The sequence below is a fragment of the Elgaria multicarinata genome, chromosome 6 (genome assembly GCF_023053635.1).
Source record: "Elgaria multicarinata webbii isolate HBS135686 ecotype San Diego chromosome 6, rElgMul1.1.pri, whole genome shotgun sequence".
Taxonomy (NCBI): Eukaryota; Metazoa; Chordata; class Lepidosauria; order Squamata; family Anguidae; genus Elgaria; species Elgaria multicarinata.
Genome location: NC_086176.1, coordinates 121,882,487 through 121,893,612, shown reverse-complemented (window position 1 = coordinate 121,893,612; position 11,126 = coordinate 121,882,487). Strand labels below are relative to the sequence as shown.

At 51.4% G+C, this 11,126-nt stretch overlaps 1 protein-coding gene across 1 annotated transcript; it reads left to right on the top strand.

Moving 5' to 3' along the window:
• Positions 1 to 8,281: 8,281 nt before the first annotated feature.
• On the top strand, positions 8,282 to 11,126 carry MRPL17 (mitochondrial ribosomal protein L17). The gene is made up of 3 exons (XM_063128394.1): positions 8,282 to 8,481; positions 8,698 to 8,766; positions 10,571 to 11,126. The coding sequence occupies exons 1-3, from the start codon at positions 8,308 to 8,310 to the stop codon at positions 10,847 to 10,849; spliced, it is 522 nt and encodes a 173-aa protein (XP_062984464.1). The 5' UTR covers positions 8,282 to 8,307; the 3' UTR covers positions 10,850 to 11,126.

Here is an 11,126-nt window from a genome sequence, read left to right as displayed (position 1 = left end):
TGGAGCAAAAGGGTAGAGTTGGATTCCAATGTGGAGGGGGGGGGCGAGTCGATGGAACACCTTTTTCCTACTCAGGAATCAACAGGGAGGGAGGATTTATTTATTTATTTATTTATTTATTACATTTCTATACCGCCCAATAGCCAGAGCTCTCTGGGCAGTTCACAAAAATTAAAACCATTCAAAATATAAAACAACAGTATAAAACCATAATATAAAATACAATATAAAAGCTCAACCAGATAAAAACAGCAGCAATGCAAAATTACAAATTTAAAACCATGTTATTTAAAATTTATAGATTGTTAAAATGTTGGGAGAATAAAAAGGTCTTCACCTGGCATCTAAAAGCATATAATGTAGGTGCCAAGCGAACCTCCTTAGGGAGCTCATTCCACAGCCGGGAATGAAAACAGAAGGGAGGTAGAGGAAAATATAAGATGGGATACTGGTCTTTTGGGTTTGTCTTCTACCTTCAGTGGACAGAAAACATCAACTTCAAAAGATGAAGATTTTAAGACCAGAGCGAGACTGAGACAACAAAAATTTATATCTGATATGGAACGAGGGGCTAGGCCCAATACCGGACAGAGGAGAAGGAACAACACAGAAAACATACAAGGGAACGAGTCGGTTGTAAGTACAGACTTTTTGCACAGACATGATACAAATAACGTACTGTGGAGGGAGAGGGAGCGCATGCCCCCATCTGTAGGATTGACTCCGATAGACCCTTCTACCAATGGGGAGCGAGCAGAAACCCATAAGCCAATCGGGTGTAAAACTTATGCCGCCGTTGCCAGTGATCGAGGAAACAGTGATTTGCAAAGTAGGTCTATGGGGAAAAGGTTTGAGGAAGAAGAAGCTTACCTGGAGCGATTTTTCGAGTAGGCTTCGGATGAAAGGGACCCTAGGAAAAGATTTGTTGTTCGTTTCAGATATATCGGGGCGGATCCGCAGAAAGAAACCAGAGCGTTTCTGACCAAGGTGTTTTTGAGAGATGATTTAGACATCACCAATACGGATGTGATAGCCGTCATCCAGTTACCGGGGTCGAAGGAAAACGATATCTGCTTGGCCTCATAGTGGTCTTATAGAAAATTTTGGGCGAGGTGTAAGGAGGTGCAGAAAGCAAACCCTCTATTGTTGGAGGAATTTCAAGTGATCCTCCTTTTTCGGGGAGACACCAAAGTCCTGACGGTAATTTTTTGAACCACCAGTATTCCGGAAGAGGATGTAGTGCAGTGGGTTTCTAGGTATGCTAGGATACTGGTCGGGCCAGATAAGAACATCGATGCGGAGGGGTTTTGGACTGGCGAGTATCGCTATGTGGTCTCCTTTAAAGATGAGAACACAGATTCTCAGGGTGAGAAGATCCCCAAATATTTCTTTCTGGGGGCAGAACGAGGAATTACCAGATACAGTGGGCAGCCTCCCGCATGTTATCACTGTGGCTCCTATGAGCATCGTAGGAGGACGTGCACCACATCGTTATGTTCACGTTGTGGTAGTAGAGCACATGCGACAGCCTCCTGCCAGAGGAGCATACAATGTAACCTCTGTGAGGAACTAGGTCATACTTATTTCTGGTGCCCAAAAGCTTTTTATAATCGCTAGGATGCGGACAAATTAAATAAGGCCACAAAAATCACACAAATGGGCAAAGAAAAAGCTAGGGAGAATGGACGGGCGGTAACCAGGAATGCAGATATCGTACGAGGAAATGATGGGAGTGGAAGGGAATTCAGGGAGACTGTGGCTCTATAACCAACAACATGAGGAGGAGTTGCAGAGACATGTCGGATGACCCTCGCAAAAAGAACCTCAAGAATGGAAAGTAGTCAATGGGAGGCAAAATTGAAAGTTTTCCACAAACACCCAAAAGTCGGGGTCTACGCACTTTGTCGATTCATTAGAAAAATCAAATCGGTTCCATCTTCTGAGGGAGGAAGAGGATAGGGATACAGAGGTAAGAAGGGAGGAACAAAGCATAGAGGTATCAGATAAGGAATTACAGGAAGTAGTGGAGTACCCTGAAAAAGGATTATTGGAGAGAGAGGCAATAGGTGAGATCTCAGGTGGTGAGATAATCCTTGGATTGAACAAAAGTGAGAATACACAAGAAAAACAGATGAGAAAAGAAGGAGTGGGGAAACCACATGCTAAAGAACAAAGATCATAGAATAAAAGGAAAGAGAGGAAGAGAGACAAAGATTCACTCTTAAAGGAGAAACCTTCTGCACCTGAAAACATGGAAAAACAGTTTTACAAGAACCCAGTACTCAGTCGCAACCGGAGCTGCAACAGGAAATGGGAATTTTACCCTCTACCTCCTCCCCTGATGTGATCCCAGAAATCCCTCTTTCTGATCAAAGCCCAATAACCCCATCTTCAAATCTTTCCCCGGATCCACCCCCGGATTCAAACCTAAACCTGCCTTCCCCTATCCCTCAAAATAGTAAGACTACGCCTCAAGTTTTACCTGAGGCGGTAGGAAGTATACAGGAGCAGGAACAACAGCAAAAATAGATCTGAATAGATTTGAATTAATTTGAATTAATCTGGATTTCAGAGACATAATCATAGAGCATTTGGGGGGTAATGTCTGTTATAATATACTAGCATGATACCCGTTGAAAAATCAACGGCTTTATTTATGGCCGTTTAATGTGTCCCATTGGCATTTGTAGGATGATGATAGAAAAGGCGATCATTTTCACGGCTCTTGATATCAAGGAGGTGGTTTTATTTGAAGAATCTTTACAGGAAATATTAACTGGATTGTAAGGAGGAAACTGCACTTCAATTAAATATTTCCGTATAAACAATATTTTTTGTAAATACTTTTTCATTTCCTAGTATATGGCCTTGTTCCTCACTGTCTTGAATGAAAAGTTTTAAATTTTCTTGGAACTTTGTCTATAGCACTCAGGTAGTTATCCTCACCGGGAGTGCAACTCAGGATGTGGAATACGTCCCAGCTGGAGCAGACGTGGTCTACAATGAGCCCCCGCACCATCTCATGTTCTGACTGTGTACCATATATACAGAGTTAGAGGGCTCTGAACAGACAGTTCCCATCGCCAGTCACAGGGATGATATGATGGAGCACAAAAACTCTGGGCGGTTTTTGTGAAATGTATAGAAATGTAATAAATTTCTATTGGGCGGTATAGAAATGTAATAAATAAATAAATAAATAAATAAATAAATAAACTCCCATTTCCATGAGTAGACTCTCCATAGTAAGGGTGTAACCAAATCAAAATCCAGAATCAAGAATTAAATTACATGATAGCACTCTTCAAATACTTAAAAGGTTGTCACATAGAGGAGGGCCAGGATCTCTTCTCGATCCTTCCAGAGTGCAGGACACGGAATAACGGGCTCAAGTTAAAGGAAGCCAGATTCCAGCTGGACATCAGGAAAAACTTCCTCACTGTTAGAGCAGTACGACAATGGAATCAGTTACCTAGGGAGGTTGTGGGCTCTCCCACACTAGAGGCCTTCAAGAGGCAGCTGGACAAGCATCTGTCAGGGATGCTTTAGGGTGGATTCCTGCATTGAGCAGGGGGTTGGACTCGATGGCCTTGTAGGTCCCTTCCAATTCTGCTATTCTGTCATTCTATGATTCTATGAAATATAAATGCCCAGTCAGTAGCCAAATTAAAGCCAAGTGAAAGCTCTTAATTAAGGGATCAACAACAGTGAAACAAAGAAGCACTCTCGATGTGTTTGCCTTGTGAGAGGACATCAAATGGAGCTCACTGGCGGGCTGATGAAATCAGGTGCGTTATACAACTTGCGCAGTAGCAAGCATGTGCATTGTCAGTGAGGTGCCATGTCCGTCAAGCCAGCAGCCCCCAGCTGAGCCTGGCATTACTGCCTCATTTAAAGTATGAACTCTTTACAACAATGGAAAGGACTTCTTTTGCAATTTCAGATTTTTTCCAGAAAGCCCCCTTTATTGGGACCCCCATGGGAATTTTCGGTCACCAAGTATTCCTGCACCTGTGCGTGAAAGGGGCTACCTGCATGCAAACTTGCAGCTTCATAGTCCTTCTGGTCTTTGAGAACTTTTTGTTCATTTTTTTTTTTTTTTTGGAAAACCCCCCATTCCTCCCCCCTAGTGAATTCTTGATTCCAAACTGCCCAGGTAGGTTTTCTTAACAGGGAGTCAATAAATACAAAGTATGAACTCTTTACAACCATGGAAAAGACACCTTTTGCCATTTCAGATTTTTTGGGACACCCCCCCTTTTTTTGGGACCCCCGTGGGAATTTTCAGTCACTAAGGCCACAGCTAAACCCAAGGTTTACCCTGGGATCATCCAGGGTTCACCCCTGCCTGAGCACTGGATCCCCTGTGTGTCACCTAGATGAACAGGTTTGACCCCTGGATGATCCAGGGATAAACCTTAGGTCTAGCTATGGCCCAAGTATTCCTGCACTCTTGCAGGTCAGGGGCTACCTGCATGCAAACTTTCAGCCTCCTAAGCCTTCTAGTCTTTGAGATATTTTGGTCTGGACAGAGGAACTGGCTATTATGTATAGGACTAGTGTGATACCTGTTGATTTTTTTTTATTGGATGTAATTTCCAATTTAAAAAATGGTGGGTTTGGCTTTCCAGACCTTGCTATATAACATCAGGCTTATTTGCTCACCTGCACCAAATTTTGGTCCTTTCCACTTAGATTTGTTTTTCCACCTTGGTCAGTTTTGGAATCACCCTGTCTGGAGCCATGGCATTAGGTTCTTGGCATATTAAAGTGGAAAGAGTTCCTCTCACAATCTTAGCAGTTAGAAATGTGTGGCATATAATGTCATACCAATTAGGGCTCATCTACAGCAAACAGGATATTCCACTATTACAGCAGTATGAAAGCGGTATATAAGGAAGGAGCTACACTACTGCTTTATAGCAGTATTGTAATGCACTGACACCTGTTGGGGCCCATTGTCACATACCACATTCATAGTGTTAGATCCTGCTTGGTGTAGATGTGTCACAGGCCCCAGCAGTTGTCAGTGCACTTCAGTCCCACTATAAAGCAGTAGTGTAGATCCTGCAGTGCACTTCAATACTGCTATAAAGCAGTAGTGTGGCTCCGTCCTTTTATATACCACTTTCATAGGGCAATATCCTGCTTGGTCTCGATGAGCCCTTAGTTTGATGCATTTTCTCATGCTAAACTGACTATATGGGGAAATCCAGGCTTACAAATAGGATAACGTTTTTATGGCAGACTTGGACAGAAAGAATGATTTTTTTTATCCAGGCTCAATTATAGGGTGCAGATTATGAGTTTCTCTTATTTTCAGCTTTGCATGATAAATTTAAATTACCTACCACAGATGAAGAATCTAGATTTGGCCCTGCAGCTTTCACTGCTTCAAGAATCACCTTTGCTATTGGAAACACATATTGAGGCTGACCGGGTAAATCAACCCACAATACATGTTTATACTTATTATGAGTGAATAAATATGATACAATGGGGATAAAGCAGGAATGGAATAGGGAACTGGAATGTCCTATTTTATTGAATCATAGAATAACAGAGTTGGAAGGGGCCTACAAGGCCATAGAGTCCAACCCCCTGCTCAATTTCCTTTGTCTGGTGCCTTTGGCAAACCATTATGAGCATAGTCAACCTAGAGCTCCCTGGCAGAGCCAACATTCCAAAAGCTCTTCATGCAAAAGCAGAGCACCCCTAGTGCTCTCCTACATCCACACCAGCCCCACCACCAGGACAGACTTAAGTTTTTGGAACTAGTAGCCATTACATAGTAGACTTTTTCAGTGTCGGTTTGAATCTCAAGATTAAAAAGTTTTGTTACTATTTTTAAGGAATTAGGCAACAGAAACCCTTGTTGATCTAATGCAAATTACCCTTTTCTGTTGGCTTCTCATCATAATTATTTATATTTATTTATCGCATTTCTATACCGCCCAATAGCCGAAGCTCTCTGGGCGGTTTACAAAGGATTTCGGTAAAGGATTAGGTAAAGGATTGCAACCCAAGAACACGAGGTGTGAACTGAGACAGTACAGAATGGTGTGAGTAGTTACTATGACACATGGACTACTTTTTCATTTTTATTTAATATATTTTTACAACACTTTTCAGCGAAGACTGACTTCCAGGACACCTTCAAATTAAAAAGCCCACAAAAGAACAGTTACTAAATTCCAGGATAGCCATCTTAGTCTGTTGCAGAAAAAAACCCAAATCCCTGTGGCATCTTAAAGTTGAACACATTTATCATGGCATATTATTACATCTGGTGAAGTAGACTCTAGTCTGCAAGTGCTTAATAAATACCTTAATAAATACGTTAGAGAGCAATCCTACCACAGAACAGCTTGTAAAGCCCCTCTGAGGACTGAGAAAATGCTCCAGCCTCGGAAGGGGGGTTGTGGAGAACCCCCAGACTCTTTTTCTCAGCAGCCAGCATGAAAAGAACTGCACTGACTGGACTTGGGATCTTGACCTCAGAGAGGAGGAAAAGGGGGTGTTCGGGTGGGCAGGGAGAATAAGAGACTGAAGAGGCTGGGATGTGAATTATCTTAAACCTGCTCCAGCCTCCTTCTCTTTCCCCACCCTCCACCCCAAAAGCATCATGTCTAGACAGCCTAAAAAGCCTGCCTAGCAAAATCTGCAGAGGGGGGAAGGCAGAGAGGTGAAGATCGCCGCTATGGCTCCTCCTGCCCGGCATTGGATGATCAGATGCCTCCGGGTTCAGGAGCTTCTGATCACCAAGGGTGCAATCGACAGGACCCTATGGATAGTTGCAGCAGGTTCCATTTTGTCAGATTCCAAGGTTTGAGCCAATTTCCTACTTTCTCAGTAGTATGACAAATTACTTCGGTCTCATAAGAAAATAAGAAGTGCCCTGATGCTGGATCAGACCAAGGATCAATCTAGTCCAGCACTCTGTTCACACAGTGGCCAACCAGCTGTCAACCAGGGACCAACAAAGCATGCAACAGCACCCTCCCACCCATGTTCCCCAGAACCTGGTGCACACAGGCTTACTGCCTCCAATACTGGAAGTAGCACCCAACCATCAGGGCTAGTAGCCATTGACAGCCTCTCCTTGTCCAGGAATTTATCCAACCCCCTTTTAAAGCCATCCAAATGTAGGCCATCACTACATCCCATATTGTTATTGTGATATTGATATATATGTGTTCTAATTATTATTCCTTTATTTATGAGTGGAAGACCAGATCAAATAGAATGAGCTGCTCCTGGTTGCCTTCCCTTTCTGTGACCTTTCCACTATCTCCAGATGGAAATCTCCATGTTCCCCAGTTCCCCCTATGAAACAGCCTTAAAAGCTCTGGGTCTCTCGTTACTACTTTTATTTATTTATTTATTTATTATCTCATTTCATTTCTACGCCGAAGCTCTGGGTAGTTTACACAGAAAATTTAGAACAATGTAAACAGTTAAAAAGCAATTTAATTTAAGTAAACAATATAGTCCCAAATAGAACTGTTCAAAAGTAGCAGACCTAGATGCCCCATTCTGTAGGCGGGGGGCAGGGAGGGCGCCACCACTGGGAAGGCCCCTCCCTTGCTGCCACTATTTCTAGGTATTATGGGATTTGGCTTCCAGGTCTCTGGGGTGGAGAACTTCGCAGTCAACAGAGGCCACAAAGTTTAAACGGGCGGCCCCGCCCAGCCCAGCCCGGCCCATCTGACGGCCTCCAAGGAGCGGCGCTGCTGCCTGCGCGACTCCGGGCTGAGCACGAGGAGCTCCGAGCCGGGGCGCGGGAGGAGGAGGAGGAGGAGGAGGAGGAGGAGGAGGCGGCGGCGGCGCTTCCGTTCAGCCCCGTCTGGGTCAGACGCCCTGCTGGGGGCGGGAGGGGAGCTTTGGCTTCGGGGGGGAGGGGGCGCTTTCTGTGTGTGTCTTTAAGCGCCTTTTTTTAAAGAAAGAGAAGTCCTGCCGACACGAACCCCCACATTGCCGGGGAAGGAGTAAAGCAGGGCGGCTCACGACAACCCTGCAGTGTAGGAGGCAGGCGCGGACCCTCCTTCTTCGCCGCCGCCCCCCGCCTCAACGGCCCGACAGAAGCCCGCGCGCCGCTCCAGCCGCCGAGGAGGAGGAGGAACCCGCCCGCTACCGCCCCCGCCTCAGAAGCGCTCTGCCAATCAAGCCGCCTCGTACCATCACTTCCGCCTCTGGCCCTGGATTGGCCAATCAGCGCGCGCCAGGGGCTGGCACCGCCTTCCCTTCGGCCATGTGCCGAAGGACACTTCCGGCGGCGGCAGGTTCAGCTTCCGCGGCGGCCCCGGCATGAGGCTCTCAGCGGCGGCCTGGATTTCCCATGGGCGGGTGCAGCGGCGCTTCGGCCTCGGGCCCCGCTCGCGCCTCGACCTGCTGCGGAACCTTGTCACGGGCCTAGTACGACACGAGCGGATAGAGGCGCCCCGCGCTCGCGTAGACGAGATGCGCTTCTACGCCGAGCACGTGAGTACCGGTAGGGGGCGGGGCCTTCTCCGTCCCAGCCAATAGGAGCCTCGGGGGAGGCGTCCTCCTCCTCCAATGCACCCGCGGAGGTCTCTGCCCCGAGGGTCTTGCCGGGCGTGGAGAGCCTCCAGCGGGCGCAGCAGTATATCTTGGCAAGCACCCTCCGAGGAGGCCTCCTTAATCTTTCTTTTTCCCTCCCTCCCTCCCTCCTGGCAGTTGATTGACTACGCCAAGCGCGGCGACAGCGACCCCAGAGCCATGCGCATGGCCGACTTCTGGCTGACGGTGAGGCGGCCCTTAACATACCTCTTGCTCCTGGCAGGGCGGGCTGCCCTGGGGGGTGAGCGAAGGGAGGCCGGGCTGCCCTGGGGGGTGAGCGAAGGGAGGCCGGGCTGCCCTGGGGCGTGGGGGAAGGGAGGCCGGGCTGTCCTGGGGGGTGAGTGAAGGGAGGCCGGGCTGTCCTGGGGGGTGAGTGAAGGGAGGCCGGGCTGTCCTGGGGGGTGAGTGAAGGGAGGCCGGGCTGTCCTGGGGCGTGGGGGAAGGGAGGCCGGGCTGCCCTGGGGCGTGGGGGAAGGGAGGCCGGGCTGCCCTGGGGCGTGGGGGAAGGGAGGCCGGGCTGTCCTGGGGGGTGAGTGAAGGGAGGCCGGGCTGCCCTGGGGCGTGGGGGAAGGGAGGCCGGGCTGTCCTGGGGGGTGAGTGAAGGGAGGCCGGGCTGTCCTGGGGGGTGAGTGAAGGGAGGCCGGGCTGTCCTGGGGGGTGAGTGAAGGGAGGCCGGGCTGTCCTGGGGGGTGAGTGAAGGGAGGCCGGGCTGTCCTGGGGGGTGAGTGAAGGGAGGCCGGGCTGTCCTGGGGGGTGAGTGAAGGGAGGCCGGGCTGTCCTGGGGGGTGAGTGAAGGGAGGCCGGGCTGTCCTGGGGGGTGAGTGAAGGGAGGCCGGGCTGTCCTGGGGCGTGGGGGAAGGGAGGCCGGGCTGCCCTGGGGCGTGGGGGAAGGGAGGCCGGGCTGTCCTGGGGGGTGAGTGAAGGGAGGCCGGGCTGTCCTGGGGGGTGAGTGAAGGGAGGCCGGGCTGTCCTGGGGGGTGAGTGAAGGGAGGCCGGGCTGTCCTGGGGCGTGGGGGAAGGGAGGCCGGGCTGCCCTGGGGCGTGGGGGAAGGGAGGCCGGGCTGCCCTGGGGCGTGGGGGAAGGGAGGCCGGGCTGTCCTGGGGGGTGAGTGAAGGGAGGCCGGGCTGCCCTGGGGCGTGGGGGAAGGGAGGCCGGGCTGTCCTGGGGGGTGAGTGAAGGGAGGCCGGGCTGCCCTGGGGCGTGGGGGAAGGGAGGCCGGGCTGTCCTGGGGGGTGAGTGAAGGGAGGCCGGGCTGTCCTGGGGGGTGAGTGAAGGGAGGCCGGGCTGTCCTGGGGGGTGAGTGAAGGGAGGCCGGGCTGTCCTGGGGCGTGGGGGAAGGGAGGCCGGGCTGCCCTGGGGCGTGGGGGAAGGGAGGCCGGGCTGCCCTGGGGCGTGGGGGAAGGGAGGCCGGGCTGTCCTGGGGGGTGAGTGAAGGGAGGCCGGGCTGCCCTGGGGCGTGGGGGAAGGGAGGCCGGGCTGTCCTGGGGGGTGAGTGAAGGGAGGCCGGGCTGTCCTGGGGCGTGGGGGAAGGGAGGCCGGGCTGTCCTGGGGGGTGAGTGAAGGGAGGCCGGGCTGTCCTGGGGGGTGAGTGAAGGGAGGCCGGGCTGCCCTGGGGCGTGGGGGAAGGGAGGCCGGGCTGCCCTGGGGGGGTGGGGGAAGGGAGGCCGGGCTGCCCTGGGGGATGGGGGAAGGGAGGCCGGGCTGCCCTGGGGGGGTGAGCGAAGGGAGGCCGGGCTGCCCTGGGGGTTGGGGGAAGGGAGGCCGGGCTGCCCTGGGGGGGTGGGGGAAGGGAGGCCGGGCTGCCCTGGGGCGTGGGGGAAGGGAGGCCGGGCTGTCCTGGGGGGTGAGCGAAGGGAGGCCGGGCTGCCCTGGGGGATGGGGGAAGGGAGGCCGGGCTGCCCGGGGGGGGGGGTGGGGGAAGGGAGGCCAGGCTGCCCTGGGGTGGAGCTGATGCTGAGCTGACACTTCACCTGTGGCCTCTTCCTGCAGGAGAAGGACCTGATCCACAAACTCTTTAAAGTGTTGGTTCCGCGCTTCCAGGCTCACACGGGGCACTACACACGCATGCAGCAGATTCCCAACCGGGAAAACCTGGACCGGGCTAAGATGGCTGTGATCGAATACAAGGGGAACCCTCTGCCCCCGCTACCCCTTCCACACCGGGACAGTGACAAGACCCTGGTGAACCAGCTGCTGAAGGGCTACCGGGAGGACGTGCTCAGCGCCAGAGAAGCCCAGCAGGGCCCCCCCACAGGCACGGCTGTGTAGAACCTCTTGCGCCATCCTCCTTTCCTCCCTGGTGGACGGTGTTTATGCCTGTAGCGCTCCACTGGGCCTAAAGGCAGTGGAGTCCTTTCAGCTGTTGCATCCCTGCCTTCTCTTGACAATGCTGAGTGGGATTTCTCTTTGAGAGCTCAGTCTGCTTTCATCGGCTGCGCTAGGCAGCATAGTAATTCCCTCATTCTGTAGGAGTGTAAACTTAAAAGGAGAGCAGCTCTGTTGCCTTTGTTCACTTGGAAATAAATATGGCCGCTGGGCAAATGCA